The following is a 17869-nucleotide window of genomic DNA, read 5'->3' as shown; positions in this document are numbered from 1 at the left end:
GGTCTTTCCTGAGCTCATTTTTTAATACTAAGCGATACTTTTGCTTCAAGCTGCTCGGAAGACAATCAAAGACTCCCTGAAGAGTGTGCGCGCTTTGGAGGGGGGTTCGTTATTTGATTAATAGTTAATCAGGTATTAACATGAAATTGTGTGACATTAACGGGACAAATGAGAGCCGGAAGAAGCGAGGATGAGAGGTGGAGGATCTCTCTTTGAAGAAGAGCATGCACAATTCAATTCTAAAATAAGGACCGTGATTAAATATTAAACTTTCTCTACCTATTCTGAAGGAAGCTGCCATTAGCTTTGAAGCCTTATTATGAGGTGGCATGTTGTTTACCTAAAGTCGCATCATCAACACCAGATTGCAGAAAGTGCTTTTCTCACTTACTCGGAAACAGTAGGCAGACAGGCAATCACCAAAGAGGGAAATTACTGCGTCGGAACATTTGTCCTTAGGGCAATCAACAATTGCACCTGTATAATCTTAACATGCTGCAGTGCAAGAGGTGTGTCACACATGCTGAATTTTGAAAAAGAGACCAGAACAAACTGTTCCACTGTAAAAGAAGTCATAGCTTATTTTTGATTGTCTGCTTCTTTTTTATTTCAGGGAAGTACGGGCGTCATAGCAACTTGCCATTCCTCAGACCCCCCCTCACCACAGCTCTTCTTACACTTGGAAAAGCTCATCAGGTCACAACCGTACCAACCTGTGTGAGCGTGTGTGCTGACATAATGCTAAAACTTTGGCTCTTGTTTTGCTTGCAGAGGGCCATGTTCGGCAACGGACTCGTTTTTCAGAACCTGCTGCAGATGCAGCTCGCTCAGCAGCAGCTTTTACACATAAAGGACAAGTGCATCAGCAGTGTAAGACACCTGTGTTAGTCTTTGTGTGCGTGATTTTGCAATATTAGCTACATTTTTATCTTCATCTACAGCACATAAAATCACTCAAGCCCAAGCCCATAAGATGAGTTCTGATCTCCTCCCTGTTTCGAATCTCCCATGTTTGATCAGTACCCAAGTGAATTCGTGGAATCATGTTTTTACATGACCTCAAGTTTGTATTACTTACAGTGAACAAGAAAGCACACTTTGTAAAAGTATTAACTTTTATGTCAAGACATAGTAATAACAATAATAATTTAAAAAAACATCTCTTAAAATTAGTTACATACAACCTCAGCTGGACAACTAAAATATTTGAAAATGAAGCCAAAATGCAGAAGAATTATATGCAAAACAAAAAATCTGAACTGTTCCTAAAATTGGCAGAATGTGTCCTGATTTATCTTCCTCATGTTGCAAACTAGAATCAGAGTATCGCAATCTGATGTAAACTGGAGTCTACACTGATTTGATCGGCCTGATCGGATCGGCCGTTAAATGACATTTTTTGCTGATCGGTCTTGATGTCGCCGGTCCGGTCAATGACGTCATTGATCGGCTCTGATAAAGACATTTACTCTGTATCTGTCACGACCCATCGGAGCAGAGGTAGGACCCAAATGCAGGATTGGGGAGATGCAAGGTAGTTTGGAGAAAAACGTTTATTATTAATGGGTCGGGGATCGAGCAGGCAGTCAGGTGCAGCAGCGGTATTTGGGACGTCTGGCGAAGAGAACAGGTGAGCGGGGAGGCAGGAGTCAGTACACGGGAGATTGATCAAGGCAGGCAGAAGTGTCAAAGGAGTCAGTCTTACGGGGTCGCTCGGAGAACAGGCGAAGGTCGGTACACACGGGTTGACGATCAGGGATACGAGAGTGCTGGAACCTCAACTATCTGGCGGAGCACCAGTCGTCGTTGGTGTACTCGTACCCACCGGGCGAAGACGCTCGGGTGCTGGAAACGCGGGGAGGTGAAACAAACTGGCCGGGATTGAAGATCGGGCGAAGAGATTCGTAATCGAAATAATCGGAGTCGTACTCAGGCAGCCGGTCATACAAATCAAGGTCCTCCTCATAGTCCGAAAAATCAGAGTCCAGAAGAATATGCGGTGCCGGACGGGTCGTGGTCGGGACATATTCATAGCTCGCCGGCGGAGCATATGACACGGAAGCGGAGGACGTCATGGAGACTACCCGGATGGGACAGGCTTGGTCCTCCGGCAGTCGGTCGACCATGTGTCGGTCCCGGCGATGCCGGGTCTTTCCTGCTGGGTCCTGTTTTGGCCAGATCGTTCTGTCACGACCCATCGGAACGGAGGTAGGACCCAAATGCAGGATTCGGGAGATGCAAGGTAGTTCGGAGAAAAACTTTATTATTAAATGGTTGGGGATCGAGCAGGCAGTCAGGTGCAGCAGCGGTAGTTGAGACGTCGGGTGTAGAGAGCAGGTGAGCGGGCAGGCAGGAGTCGGTACACAGGAGAACGATCAAAGCAGGCAGGAGTATCAAAGGAGTCAGTCTTACGGGGTCGGTCGGAGAACAGGCGAAGGTCGGTACACACGGGTTGACGATCAGGGATACGGGAGTGCTGGAACGGGACATGAACCTCAACGATCTGGCGGAGCACCAGTCGTCATCGGGGTCCTATATATACACGGGATAATCAACCCGCATGAGGCGCAGGTGTGTGCCTCCCAATTAGCGCGAGCGCGCGGGCACCCGCACAACCCAGGCTGGAGCGGCAGGATCATGACAGTATCGCCATCGTGCGCAGTATATCTAAAACCAAAAACTATTTATTTTTATGGAGTAGTATTTTTTCTTTATTATTATTTATTCTTTTTGTGTTTTTTGATATATTACAGTACTGTAAATATCTGACATCCAATAAAATTATTACCAAAAAAAAAAAAAAGATGTCAGCGGCACGAGAGAAAGGAGACTGCTGGAAGAGATGACTCTTAATGCCTCAGACGACAAGACAAATTTGCTCTTTCATGATTGCACTATGTCAGACTACAGCAATAAAATCTTGTATTCGGATACCACCGCATCTCGTTTTTTACGATCAGGGAGCTTTTATGTTGTCAACTCAAATGCGACCGGATACACTCGTGACCGTGGGGATAACAACACGACTGCATTGCTCCGACTGTATTATAAGAAAATGGAGGGGAAAAATGTCTGTTGGTGGTCACTAGTGCTCAGGACAGGCGCAGAGCTATTTTCATGTACTTTCAATACTACACAGCTTGCAAGCGGGCAACAAATCGTTAAGTAGTCCAGCAAGCTAGTGCTAGTGGTTGTGTGTAAACATGCTGGTGCTCTGTAGAACACATGATATTGACCAGAGCAGCGAATTAAAACCTTTTTGGAGTCAAGGCACATACTGTACAATTGAAAAAATCCCACGACACTCAAACAAACAAGAATATCACAAAAAGTTTTTTTTTTTTTTAACTCGCTCATGGGTGATCAGCCCCAAAACCCCTGATCGTGTAATGTAAAGCCTATGCAATACTACCTTTGATCACTGCAACGGCCAATAGACTACTACTATGTATCCTGTTCGGAGTCCCAATGGATCTTGTTTTAGCTGGTGTGTATCCCAAATAAGTATGGGTCAGAACTGCGATACAACTCTCAATCCTGAACTGATCAGAGGTGAATGACAGGACGGGCACATGGAGACAGAACAACACTCACACCAAATTAGTCATCCATGAAGCAGTTTTTATGGGCTGTTCACTGAAACCTGAAACAGAAACAACGTAATTGTCAGATGGGTTGATGGTGTTGCTGGTTTCCAAAGTTTTTACATGTCAGATCTAATAACGTTTTCCTTCCACCTCCGCAGGCCTCCAGCCTGTTGGGAGATCCATCCAGGTTGCTTATGCAGAAAACGTTACCTCTGCGGGCTCCAGGCCTCATCGCACTTGGGAAAGGCCTCCTGGGAGAGCCCCCCTCAGGTCAGTAGACCGCCTGTACATGTAAACTCCAAGTGTAATCAATACAAACAAATTACAGCATGTGGACATGCGGTAAATACGTGTCTCTTTGAGATTTTCTTCAAGCTGCCTTTATTGATTATATTTTTCTGAATTCTATTTCTCTTTTGATCGCCCCAGAGTAGCTATTATTGCTATTGTTTCTCTTTAGGATCATAAAACTATGAGAAGTTTTCATTGAGATAATTGTATAATTCTGTACAATCAGTGACAATTTTGAGTTGGTCTTTGATGCCTTATATAGAGAAATTAATGTTGGCATTTTTTGGGAATATCTGTATCAGATGTTGTGCTACAAATCCATTCAGAGTGATGCAATACAGAATTGCATTTTCAAAAGCTAAAATTAAAAAAATGTATACTTTTTATACGGTGAGATCACTTTTCAGTGAACCTAAAGGTATACTTGTATTCATATATAGTTTTTTAATTCTCATTTTTGAGAGTCTAAGTAGGATTAAGATATTGTACAGGTTTGTAATTCAGTTTCAGTAAGTTTCATTGTTTTATTGATTATTCATTAAGTTTATGACATCACATCCGCAAAGGTTGGTTCACATTAGGGTTGTTGGATCTCAGAATGTCATTTGTATCACTGATATTGGACTACTGGAGATTTATTGATTTATTTATTTTGGTGAGACTCTCAGGTCTCTAAATTTGTTTGCACACACTTATAATTGCAGTGTGTGTACATGAAGTTAAGTGGGGCTATTGAGAGTGAGCACAGTGTGTTAATGCGACAAAAAACAGGTAAGTGATAATGTATGTGGTTAAAAAAAACAACATTTCCTAATCAGACCAGGCAGCCAAGCTACAGGGGACAGACGCACCAATGGACTTGCACTCCTTTGATGTTCACTTTCCAATCCCTTCAATATTTTTTGCCCCCTTTGTTGTTTCCCTTTCACTGACAGAATTTTGCCACGAGCCTGCGCCAGCGTCAGGCCACAATGCCGCAGTAGTGGTGTCAGTAGCGGGTGTGATGCCCTACCTGCAGCCCCGACCTGGTGCAGGAGAACAAAATAGCATCCAGTCCATCTGCACGGCCCAAGCCGCCTCCTCTTCCTCCGTCCCGTCTTCCTCCTCCGGCTCTGGTGACAGGCAGGCTGTCACTTCGGGGAGCATGACGCAGGGACAGAACTACTCTTTGGGACTAAGTAACTCGGGCCTGTGTGGACTTCCGCCTAAACCCCCAACAGGAGTGTACACATCCGCAGGGCATCATAACAGTTCAGATGGTTCCTTGCCGACCAACATGGTGAGCAAAGACAACAACTTTGTGACAAAACTGTGACTGTCTTGTCTTGTCTCAGAGCAACTTGTGAAAATATTCCCGTCAGAAACTCCATTTTATTTCTACCAGTCAACCCCGTGATGAACCCAGGGAGTTGTACGTTTGCTGCTCAAAGTGAATGAATCAAAAATTATATATACATGTGAAATATTAGCAATTTGGAGCAAAAAATTGGATTGCTTTTAAATTATTTGATGCTATTTTCACCATTGAATGAAGACTCTTAATTGCCCATCGGTATACATGTGTGTTGGAATTTTTGTTTGTCTTAATGTGCTCAGTGATTGGCTGGCGACCAGTCTTGGGTGTACCTCGCCTCTCTCCCAAAGATAGCGGGGATAGGCTCTAGATGCTCATGATCCTCGTGAGGATAAGCAGCTCAGATAATGGATGCGTGGCTGGTGGCCATATTTTCACTTTAACAGTTTTCTTGTTGGCATGTTGCATATCACTTGTTTCTTCTCTGTTTCATGTACACAAACACGCATGATAGCTGTATTGCCTGTTCCTTTGCAAAATGTAGAGACTGTTCATATCCTCATCCATTGTGATTCAAGTTCTTCGGGGAACCGAGCCAGATCCCAGGGCAGTCTCCTCTCTAGCCTTTTTTTTAATGAAGGGAAAATGTAATTAACAGCAAGCACAGTCCTCTCAGGTCCACAAGCCTCCTAAGGTTCAACCAAGTCATCGTGACTCTGAGTTAACGTCAGGATGTTGCTCAATTGAGGTTACTTGAATTCCTGTAGAAAAGTGGACAGCGGCAATCGCCAGATCTGAATTGATGCAGCAACTAGCGATTTCATTCAAATGTCTTCTCTTGAGGTCAACAATGGCCAGAGTTCTCTGCTGGGAGAGCCCCCCAAAGATGTCAGACTCCCCTCCAACCCGTACCTGAATCTGGCCAGTGTAATGCCAGGAGTTGTCCTGCAAGGTGGACTTTCAACTTTGAATTTTGTCACGTTTGCAATTGCTGGTCTTTCTCTTTATCGTGTCTCCTCCACGGGCGCCTGCGCCTTTCTGCAGGGTCACTGGGCAGTAAATCTCCGGCAGGGCAGCCAACCTCGGGCCTCTACGGCAGCTCCTCGACCCCCGTTGTGTCCATGGGGGGCGGCTCCTTCTCCCACAACGCAACTCCTCCCAGCACCACCTCGTACAATACTGACACTTCCTCCGACTTCAGCCAGTACAACCATGCCCCCACGCAGGTACTGTGGCATGGATTCAACGTGGAAAGTTGTGATGCACCCTGGATTTCATCATTTCTATTTTTATGCACTGTATTATTAGGATTATTATTGGCTTCCTTCTTAATTTTTCTATGTTCCTGCTGTTTCATGTTTACGCTGCTCTTTTTCATTATTTATCTTTTCCTTTCTTTTTGTTCCTTCCCGGATACTCTTTACAGGGCAGCGTTCTGTGCAGGATAACAAAAATGTGGATTCCAGCCAATCTTAGTTTTAATTGCGTGATGTGCTTGTGTGTGTGTGTGTGTGTGTGTGTGGTGTGTGTGTGTGTGTGTGTGTCCTGTAGGAGGCCATGCAACAGTGGTACCAGCACTACCAAACAGCACAAGGGTACAACTCAGCTGCACCACAGGACAACACAGCTCCGGATTACACCAAGGATCACACACAGGTAATAAAAAGTGTGCTATTTTTTTTCTAGTGTAAGTGCTTCAAAACGTGTTTCCAAAGCAGAGCAAAGTTGAGCGAACACGCAATCGGGTTACATGAAATATGTGGAGACTTTTGTGTTCAAACTGAATACAGTATAAGGTCTATTTATTGTGGTTTCAGGTTCCACCAGTTTCTTCCTATAGCGATTACAGTTCCTACATGCAGACAGTCACTCAGTACTACAACCAGTCCACAGCTACTCACGCTTACGGCAGCAAGGTACCGTATGCAGTGCGCATCGAGCAGTATTTGCTTTTTTTCTGTCCAATGAATGCACTTCTGGGCAGCACATTTGCCGAAAGAATTCTCAGGTTCTGGGTTTGAAACTTGGCTGTGGGCCTGTGTGGAGTTTGCAGGTACTCCCCAAGTCACCTGGGATAAGGGAGGCTCGAGATGGATGAGCGCAATGCTGTACCTCAAACTAAATTCATTGTAAAGATGCATTTTTACAGATCTTCTTTGTTACCTTTGAATTGTGTGTAATGTTATTGTCATGACAACCCAAAAGGACACTAAAAGTAGCATTTAGCATACTTCTGCATTACACTGGCACATTGTATATTATAAAAATGATCGATACCATTTTTTTTCCCAGGCCGATACTAGTACAAGTATTTACCCTTGCATTGTAACTGATATTAGTGAGTACCAATACCAGTACTACTTTGATACATAACATTTCAGTTGACGTGGCATAGTCAATTTCCTGTGTACGCTATGCTTACAAACATAAGTAGGATTAATTGCATGACAAATTTTAAAAAATTTAAATATACTTACTCTCTATCATTAATTTACACAAATTTGATGCGATACATGTAAAGACAAACGGATTGCAGACAAAAAACTTTGTGGTGCACATGATAGGTCGCTAATCTGTCAAACCCTGGAGTTTAGCAGCAACTACTGGCAAGGAAGACTCATTTGATGTCACATTTTGCTTTTAAATTTTTTGCCTTAAGTATCGCCGGCCAGTATCGGCAGCCTTCACGAAAACCCAATACCTGCTGATATCGATACCTGGCACTGGTACTCGCCTTTCCCGATATTTTACAATACAAGTTAATTCAAGGTGTTAATATGATCGAGCTCTCTTGAAGACTGGTGATATACTTTGAGTGTTTTTAAACAGGAAGTGGATGTGTGTAAGCCTCTAGGCGCGGCCCTTCATGCCGTCAACAATGGCGTGGCTCCCCCCCCGGCCGTTCTACCGACCGCCGCCGTGCTTCCAGCCTACAGCAGCCTGCCTCTGATGCCCGCTTTCCTCGGGGGCCCGCACCCGATAGCGGCCACGCCAAATCCTGTCGTACATGCGCAAGCCGCCACCGCCGACTGGAACGCCTATTATTATGTGAGCAGAAAATGTCTTTTTTATCGTCCAATTTAAAAGCTGGCGTGTGACTCGGGAAACGCTTTGTTTATTTTTCGGCACATGAATCCATTTTGAAATGAGGGCTCAACTCAAGAGACCTTAATAGAGGTGAAATAACAAAATCCAAACATTTCATCTTGCGGCCGCGGCTGCTGGGTTCGCCCTGCAATTGGACTTCTGTTAGTGACACATTATTATTTGTTGACAATTGGGAAAACGCGACCTCTGTGACAAAATCATGGAATAGGCGACTAACACACTTGTATTTCAGGCACATTGTACTTTCATGGCCATTTGCTTCGAAATGAAGCTACTCAGATCCTAAACTAGAGACTCTGGCAGTCTATGACCAGTTTGTTACAAGCATGATTTTGCAAAGTCTGCTGCAGAGTGTCACTTTTTATTTGAGATGTCTGTAAAGCATGCGTCAGTCTTAATGCCAGCATTCAGGGATTCTGGCCTTCTACGGGAGCATAATTTGCTAAATGATGATCACTTGTGCTTGTACTCAAGTGCCATTGTAGCTTCTAATTGGGATTTTGCTCCTCACTGAAAAACAAGTGGCTGAACATGAATTAGCTTGTGTCACAGAAAGTCTTCTCTTCGCAGTCCTTATTATGAAGTGGCCGAGCCCTCGGAATAGGAAGGACTTGCAAATAAACACGAAATGCCAAATATGATATTGGAGCCTCCAAAGTCGTTTAATTTGGCATTTAAAAAAAAGTTTGGGGGATAATACATTGCACAGAAATCATCAGCGCCATGTACATCAAAAGAATGAACTTCAAAAGTGTGATTTGTTTTTTTCTTCTTTTTGTGTGTGTTTGTGTTCCAATGATGGCAAAGAAAACCACCGCTCAGTTTTACTTACTTTACGATAAATGATGGCTAAAATTTGACACTGGTCATTCTGGCCCGCTATCTCCTCTTGATACTGTGCCGCGACACTCGCTAACCCATCTCAGCGCGCCGCATTATCTGGGCAACGTGTTTGGGTTACAAACACCGTCCCGTGTGGGGGCGCGGGGGGGGGGGGGAGGACTTGTAAATAGTAAAAGTGAGCACAATTAAGCCAGAAAAGATGAGGACATGGAAATTGTTCCTTTGCTCTGTGACTAAACAAGTTGATGAGCCACAAGTGTAACTGTCTTGGAATAATATTGAAATGATATCTAACCCTAACCTTTTTTTAAACACACAGTAGAGCATACAAAGACAAGACTAATTACTTTATGAAAGCAGTGTAGTAACAACATAATGATTTTGCCGTTCCGATTCTTCAGGGTCCATTAGCTGACCTGACGATGATGCTACTTGTCGCTAATGTCACGTCCATTTAATGTTTCATGTAGAAGCAGCTGACAGGAGAAGCTTTTCGGATAGAGCGCGCTGGCTGATGCTATTAAGAGACAGGATGTGGAAGTCTGAGCTCCGAAGCTCCGTCTCCACAGAGATTTGCCATTGTTTGGACAGACTGCCTTTTGTGGCCCCCTCTCAGACAGCTAAACCCCGCTAGCCTGCTCTCATCCTAAAACACACACAAACACAGCATGTTTGCATTATTGTCGAGTTCATTTTCACGCAACTTTGTCAAGCTACTTTGCGCGGAAGCCAAACATCCTTTGTGAGCCTTTCACAGAAGAACCTCGTCACTAATGTGGAAACCAAATTCTTCTCTTTTTGGAGAGGTGGGGGGGGGGGTGAATTATTGTCCATTTATTTTCTACAGCACTTTGCAGGTGAGAGATGAGGTACCAAGTTAACAAAAAACTGTGATTTGTCCTCCCCCCGCCCCCCATCTTCTTTAGAACCAGACACGGGGTCACAAGAGGGAGTATCCCCAGTTGGCGGTGCAGGAAGTGACATCATCGGATGGTGGCTACGTCGGCCAGCACTCCCAAGGCCTTGGGGGACAGTATGCTGACTATTTCAAAAGGAAGAGGCTCTAGAGTCAAGTGATGCGCTCGCTGGGGTGGGTCGCAGCTTCTTCTAATCTTTGAATACTGCTTAATTGTAGAGTACAACGAGGGTGGGGGCTCGCTTTACGACAGCGTTCCGTTCCTGCGGAGGTGATGGCAAGCCCAAAAAACAGCTCATGCCATTAATAGAAAACAAGAAGTTACTAAGCGTGTCTTCTTGTGCTGTGTGATGACGTACGTCTTTGGCGTGACCTCGAAATATCATGTAACGACCCTTGTAAACTGAGCCCCCCCGGCCCTCATGCAGGAGGACAGCTGCCATCAATCGTGAAAACCCACCAATAATCGAATATCTCCTCCCCATTTTTGATTGCCCACAGGTGCCACAAGGAGGCCTTTTGCCTGCTTGTGTCTAATCAACCTCCTCAAATCACGTCAACGAAGTTCATGAGAAGAAAGATACCACAAGATGGTGTCAAACTAGTACCTTTACTGCTTTGGCCCGACTATTGCAAAAAAACGGGTTCCCCCCCAAAATCTTCAAATGAATTTGCAGATGCCAAATTGCAATTATGATTGTCACCTTAAATAAAACGCTGTTGCTTTTGTCCAGTTCAAGCCTTAACTCACCCCATGTCCCACCCCCGCAATCAATGTCAACTCTACTGATATTACAGTGTACTCATATGATATAAACGTGTCTGCTAAAAGAAAAGGAACGAACACTTGGAAGTGATGGTGTGTCCGATTCTTTTCGACTGCTCTTTCTTCCTCTTTAAAATACGGGCAGCTGTTACTCGTGCCTCCCTTTGTGTGTTTGTGTGTGTGCGCACGCCTAAACTATCTGTAGGAAGTGTCAGCCATTTTGGAATCCCAACACCGGGAGGACAAAAGGAAAAAGGGCACGGACCAATAAGAGCTCTGTTGACATACATGATTAAAAGCGATATACTGTACGTGTGTACTATACACATTCGAGCAAGCCATGTGTAACACGCAGTTGTGTATTAAGAACTTTTGTGTGAACTGTCAGCTCTGTAGTGAGCATACTATATCACAAGAATGAAAATATCCAGTTTGTTGTATATTTGCAACCTTTTCGAAGTCACACAGGACCAAAAAACGTTTGTCGCCTATTTTTCATTTCCAAGTTAACCTTCTTCATGAGAAGAACGAGGTCATGGTCACATTTATTTTGTTTTAAGGGCAAACTGCTATTTCAAGGTAGAACCCAACACGGACATTGAATGATTTCCAATGGCTATTGTTTTTGTGTGTTTATTTAATCTAGCATTTCTTGTGGGGACTACAGTCCATTGGCAGGGCTGCTCCGAATATTTCCCGACGATGTATCGATCCGCTGCTAAAGTAGAGCATCTGCAAATGTTTAGCATAGTCACCCAGGAAACGTTTTGGAGGGGTTTTTTTTCTTTTTCTCTCCTAGTAGTACGTTACTTGTCAAAGGAATAGACAGCGGCTCTTCCAGAATGCATTTGAAAAAGAAACGTGTGTGTGTGTGTGTGTGTACTCTTGTGTGACACCCACTCAGTGTTGTGTCTACTTTGTACACAATACTGATTAAATGTTGCTGCAGATTTGATTGGAATCGGGGCTCACGTTCCAATGACCTTCTACAAAAGCACACAAGTGTAAATCTGTTATGGTGTCTGAAATTTTTTTTTCTTACTTGTGTTGTCAATTTTAATTGTCTGTAAAAGAAAAAAAATCCTTCGTTCAAGTTTGATTATCAATGAGGGCTTGCTACTTTAGTATTACTGCTTGTTATGGCAATAACTAAGGCTTATACTGCTGTAGAATTTTGAATGTATTATAATTACTCCTCTAGTAATGTTTTATAACAATCTTACTCACCAAGGACTATTTGGGCCACACTGAAAAGACTCCAAAAATATGAGAAATATGTTGAAAAAATGAGCATGACTATTCTGGAGAGGAGGAGTTATTAATTTTGTATTATTTCTCCTCATACTTCACAACAATTCTAATCTAATACCTGTAACTATGACTTCAGTCACATAATTCAATTTTCACAAAATTCGGCGAAATTTTGTAATGCCTTTCATTTCATACAACTTTGATTTGCACAATTTACATTTCATCCTTGTTGAGTTATTGTTTGTTCTTTTCAGTGTTGCCCAAATACTTTTTTTTTTTAATTCTGCTGCTGCTATAATTGTACAGTGCAGTACTTACGTGGCCATTGCAGCACTGAAAAGCAATAGCAGATGAGCTCGTTAACAGTTTTTGAGGGCCACTGGCCCAACGTGTTCATTTTCAAATTCTTGTATACAGTACTACTTTAGTCTTACGATGCTGTCATGCTTAGTGAATATTTCTCACACAACATGACTGTCGTTACTTGTTTCCCGATACTGTATTGTAGCCATAGAGTATATTGGCTTCTGTGTCATTATCTCAACTCGTGTACTTATTAGCTGTATGATTATACCATCTTCCAGTTTTGGTGTCCCAAATACTTTCCATCTTTCTTTTCCTGCCATACTTCCTTCTAGCTCAGACCTACTGTGGTGGGTTTTTTTTAATAGCAGCCTTTCTTCCCTTGCTTCAAAGTACTTTTCAGCCTTCCTTTCTTCCGTCAGTAAAGGTCCAATATTGCTCTAGAACCGTCAAGATTTTTGTTCTTGACTCAAATGATTTCCATTTGTCATCGTACGAGTATGAAAACAAGTTGATTTAAAGTGTATACCTACTTTTTGGCTCACCTAGTATATAAAGCAATAGATGTTTGACTGGTATATTTTGTTAATATTTTCATGTGACATTAAAAAAAAAAAAAAGGAAACAAAAACAAGAGGTTCCCGGCCTCTGCTGTATAGAGTTGCAATTGGGCCTTTAAATCCCTTTGATTTTCCTCAATGTAGACAGTCAGTACCCCCTGAATAGATCCCAAAGTATTTTCCTGTTCATGAAAATATCTTACAGTATTCTTATCTTACATGGCTTTTGTGTTCATTTTCAAGTCCACAATTGTATTGTCTTAGTTGACTAAATGGATCAAGCTGCAAAGGTACCAACCAGTACTCTGTACCGTACCCACGTTGGATGGGGCTGGCCGTGCAGACTTACAATAGGGCAAGCGCTTCACACTTTGTAAACATAAGGCTTTTATTTATTTGGGATCAGATATATTGATTGTAGAAGTTGCTATACTTTATATCACTGAATGTTTTGACTGTGAATGCAGTATTTCCAGGGAATCCTCCACTGGTTACATACAGTACATATACATACACACACATCGTGTATATCTTCACAAGTTAATATTACATTTGGAAAGACAAAGAAGACAGTGGTTTTATTTATTTTTCAATTGTGTAACTGTGGACATTTTACCTTCCATGAGTCAAACTTGTTTTATTTTTTTCCCCCCCCAAGGGAATTGTCTTTTTATTCCTAATTAAAGTGTGGACTCAAGTGTGTCCTTTTCGTCTGCGTCACGTTGATCCGATAAAAGTCTTGCACAAAGCCTTTCATGTACACATTAAAATGAAAACACAATTGCTGATATAAATGTTTCAAACACATTGCAACTGAGAATGCCACATGAACTAACAAGTAACGTGAGACTCGTCAGTCCTGCAACTTTTGTTTTGTTTCTTTTTTTTTTTTTTTTTTTTTTTTGAAAAAATAACTTTTAGTCATTTGTCATCAGACCTAAAATTTCAAGCTAGCAAAGGAGAATATACATACAAGAAGTGCAGCCCGTGGACGTGCCACTCAAGAGCAAACAGGATGAAAGAGCTATCAATTTCGGACAACGACGAGATCCTCAGCTCAGGTCGGGTGTGCGTAATCCTGAAGAGGATGACTCAGTGGTGATTTTCTGGCCCAATCTTCACCTAAAGTGTCACATGATCCCATGGCTCAGGAGGCTTCATTGAGAGAAGAGCGACGCTTGGAGTTAAATACAAATAGGAACAAACATCCAACTGCCCAAAACGGCGTCTTTGGGGTCAGACGGCGAGCTGGGATCGTGAAGACGTTGCCGATTATCGGATTGGCAAACATTGGAGAAGAGCGTGCCTAGCGGAAGTGAGATCCTACAGGTTAGTAGCGCGTGGCGGGGCGGAGCCTGGCGGGGCGGAGCCTGGCGGGGCGGAGCCTGGCGGGGCGGAGCCTGGCGGGGCGGAGACTGGCGGTGAGTCCAGAGGACGGACGAGCGAGTGAGCGAGCGTGTGAGGGAGGCGTTGAGCCAAGCTGACTGTTCATTCAGGAGAGCCAAGCTGCTGCTGCATGTTGCTCAGCTCGTCGATGAGCTGCTTGAAGGTGATTCTCTTCTCGGGGGCGTGCTCCCAGCACTTGCACATCACCTCATACACCTGCAAGGACACAATAAAACGCTTGGCTTCATCAACACGGCAAAAACATTCACATAAGCCACTAGCAGCCTCTTTGTCCTCAGTAGTAAGAGAAAGGACATGTTACTAGTGGGGCAAAAGTGGTCTTTATGACAGCTGTGTTCAAGTAGTATGAATGGCGCAGTTTTGCCTCATACTGAACGACAATATAAATACCACAATTGTATATCAGTACAGTACAGTGTTCCCCCGCTATTTGAGGGAGGTACATTCTTTACACCCCCACAAATAATGAAAACCTTAGCGTAGGAGCGATGGATGACAAGTTGACGACTAATTCCGCTATTTGGCATAATGCTTTGTGGTGCTAAACATAAACATGTATGTCAATAGCGTTTGAAGCGCATGCCTTGTGTCAATTATTTCTTTGCTCATCGTTTTGGTTGTTTTGTTGTCTGCTGGTTGTGCTGTTCTGTTTGCTGTGGTGGAATAATTTTGTGCGTGTGTGGCACCGTGGGTGATGATGGAGTGTTGACTGGCGACTTGTTCGGCTACTTACGCAAAATCCGGAACAGATTCATTTTGTAAGTAGAGGTACCAATGCATTCATGCTCCAATTTAGAGGCCTGTCCCAGACCACATGTGGACTGTTTCTTTTGAATGGACAAAAGGGTGGGGGGAGGCCCTTGTCAATCCACCAGAGTTGTTGGCTGGAAGTCATTCAGTTGGAAAGTAATCGTGGCGTTATCTAATGGTCAAAAATGCCGTGCTGTTTGTTGGAGAGCATTGGAAGTAGGAGAAAGGTACGCCCCTGCTAATTGATCGTTTTTCAACCTTTATGTAATGTACGTGGCGATGGCACCGTGACCGACATCACACACATCTGCTGCAGTTCTCAGGGCTGGGATTCAAATCGCGGCCCTGCCTGTGTGGAGTTTGCAAGTTCCCTGCATGCCCACGTGGGTTTGCTCCGAGTACTCTGGTTTCTCCCACATCCCAAAAGCATGGACAGGATGTTGATTGCAAACTACAAATTGCCCGTAGATGTGAATGCGAGGGCGAATACTTGTATTTTCGTATATGCCCTGCATTTGGCTGGTGGCCTGTTCAGGGTGTACCCCGCCTCTCGCCCATAGGTCGCCAGGATAGGCTCCGGTGCTCCATCGCAGCACGATTGGCAACAGGTGAAAAAGTGATGGAGACCAGAAGGTAAGGACGCGATGTAATCAATCACTGTTACATATTTGTGTCCACCCTGACACTATTTTTCCACTTCAGATAGACAAACAAAAAGAATTGTTTGTTACACACACATGTATGGGTCCAGTTAGTGGACCGGCTTCCACATCTATCAAGTTTCACCTCACCAAATCAGCTCCTATGTATTTTCCAACCTGTAGACGAAATCAGGTTATGTACGACGTGTAGGAATGGTCCATCACCATAAACGGAGGATCCCCACTACATGGTTCAAATGTGGTAGCGGTTGGACAAATTCTATAAGCCAAAATGATCCACTACTGACTTGATTGAGATGCTTATTAAGTATCGTATTCCCAAGGGAAAGTCTAAAATTATGATGACAGAAAAAAAACAATCATTTGGCTGTTGGAAGGAAAAACTGGGGGAAAAAAAAAAAAAAGAAAAAGTGTCTTACAGGTTCAGGGCAGCCATCAGGTTGTGGTAACCTCTTCCCCTCCTCCAGCACACCCACCAGACGAACAAGGACCATCTGACCCTGAGCTGGATCAAGCATTTTGGAGAACAGCTGCAAGAGGAAAACAAGCTACTCAAGTAGAGTCCGGTCAAAGTTGTGAACAAGATAACAGCTTCTTTTCAAAGGCAAACCTGACATTTTGATGGGGAGGGAAAACAATATACAATAAAATGCCCCAATAGACTGGGGATAAGGACAAAGTCCTGCTGCAAATTGCAAAACAAAAAAAAGCAAGTGATTGACAGCCCCAATAGAAATTGTCATGAATCATTAATAGTCATAATCATAAAGAGTCATTAATTGCTGAAAAGATCCCCTGTTGTTCTTTTTATACGAAGGCCAAACCCAAGTGTCAAGAACAGGATTGGTTTGGTGCCATTTAGTGGCATTTTTGTACCGGGTAAGTATGTTGAAGTGAGTTGAGAAGCTTCATATAGAGCTTCCCTCTCTATATTCTCTCATCATTTACTCATAAATATGAACTATTCGCAGCAGGGCTCAGTCCCTACAGTATGTATGGAAAGTATTCAGAACTGCTTGCATTTTTTTAGATTGCGGCCATTTGCTAAAATCCTTTAAGTTCACTTTATCTCATCAATGTACACAAATCACCCCATATTGATAGACAAAAAACAAACAATTTTGGGAGATTCATTAAAAGAAAATCTGAAATATCACACAGCCATAAAGGCCTCTTTATTTTCACACGTGCGGTGACCGCACCGACCTCACGCCGTCGTTTGCCTTTAGACTCAAGCACAACTCACGCGGGCAGTTTGAAAATGTGTTGTCCCCCCTACACCGTTTGGGGCTTTATGGCAGAGTGGTACCACAGAAGCATCTTCTCAGTGGAAGACGCAAGAGCCCACTAAAAAAAAAAAAAAAAAGGAAGTCCACGATGGCGAGAAATAAAATTCTCAGGTCTGATGAGAACAAGATAGATTAAGGCCAAAATGCTCTGGTTAGGTAAGGTATGTGGTATGGAGAAAAACCAGGCACTACTTATCACCTGTCCAAGACAGTCCCAACCAGAAAGCACAGCGGGGGCAGAATCATGCAATGGGTTTGTTTGTTTTTGTTTTTTTTCTTCCAGTTGCATGGATAGGACGACTGGTTGCAATCGATGGAAGGCTGAATGTAGCCAAATACAAGGATGAAAATCTTCTCCGTAGTGCTCAGAAGCTCGTACTGGAGGATCTGCAAGCAGGAATGGCAGATGACCTCCAAACCCAAGTGTGGAAAACCTGTTGTGTCACTCCCAAAAAGGCTGTTTCGCTCAAAAGGGTACTTCTAAACTACTTCATCCTGAGCAAAGGGTCTGAATAATTGTGGCTGTGTGATATTTCAGTTTATGATTTTTAATCTGCAAGAATTTCTACAATTCCTTTTTTCCCCCCTCTCAATATGGTGTGCCGAGTGTACATTAATTCGGAAAAATTATTTCATCAAATTGTTGCAACGTCACAAACAATGAAAATGTGAAGTGGATCTGAATACTTTCCATACCTGCATGTGCATACACGTATATCTTAGAGAGGGACCTGCAGTGGGGCTTTTGGCGCTATCTTGTGGCATTTGATGGCTATTAAGTGTTTTGCCGCCATGTGTTTCAGATAGCCGAAAAGCAGCGAATCGGTGAGTTTTTCAGCAGG

At 43.3% G+C, this 17869-nt stretch overlaps 2 protein-coding genes across 8 annotated transcripts in view; one reads left to right on the top strand and one right to left on the bottom strand.

Annotated features, from left to right (window-relative positions):
* The window catches only part of raver2 (ribonucleoprotein, PTB-binding 2), an 83066-nt gene extending 69247 nt beyond the window's left edge, over positions 1–13819 (top strand). For 2 of the 4 annotated variants that reach the window (XM_061824496.1, XM_061824499.1), the window contains 10 exons: positions 614–696; positions 772–870; positions 3746–3857; positions 4814–5157; positions 6016–6124; positions 6217–6398; positions 6724–6828; positions 6990–7088; positions 8002–8220; positions 10050–13819. In XM_061824496.1, coding sequence (XP_061680480.1) covers positions 614–696; positions 772–870; positions 3746–3857; positions 4814–5157; positions 6016–6124; positions 6217–6398; positions 6724–6828; positions 6990–7088; positions 8002–8220; positions 10050–10190 — 1493 coding nt within the window. In that variant the 3' untranslated portion in view covers positions 10191–13819. The remainder of the gene's footprint in view (positions 1–613; positions 697–771; positions 871–3745; positions 3858–4813; positions 5158–6015; positions 6125–6216; positions 6399–6723; positions 6829–6989; positions 7089–8001; positions 8221–10049) is intronic. The other 2 variants (XM_061824497.1, XM_061824498.1) reach the window with 2 other exon arrangements.
* The window catches only part of jak1 (Janus kinase 1), a 57270-nt gene continuing 52711 nt past the window's right edge, over positions 13311–17869 (bottom strand). For 2 of the 4 annotated variants that reach the window (XM_061824491.1, XM_061824493.1), the window contains 2 exons: positions 16158–16268; positions 13311–14521 (listed from right to left, as the gene is read on the bottom strand). In XM_061824491.1, coding sequence (XP_061680475.1) covers positions 14408–14521; positions 16158–16268 — 225 coding nt within the window. In that variant the 3' untranslated portion in view covers positions 13311–14407. The remainder of the gene's footprint in view (positions 14522–16157; positions 16269–17869) is intronic. The other 2 variants (XR_009795676.1, XM_061824490.1) reach the window with 2 other exon arrangements.

The sequence above is a fragment of the Syngnathoides biaculeatus genome, chromosome 7, assembly GCF_019802595.1.
Source record: "Syngnathoides biaculeatus isolate LvHL_M chromosome 7, ASM1980259v1, whole genome shotgun sequence".
Lineage (NCBI taxonomy): Eukaryota > Metazoa > Chordata > Actinopteri > Syngnathiformes > Syngnathidae > Syngnathoides > Syngnathoides biaculeatus.
This window is presented reverse-complemented; position numbering and strand designations above follow the sequence as displayed.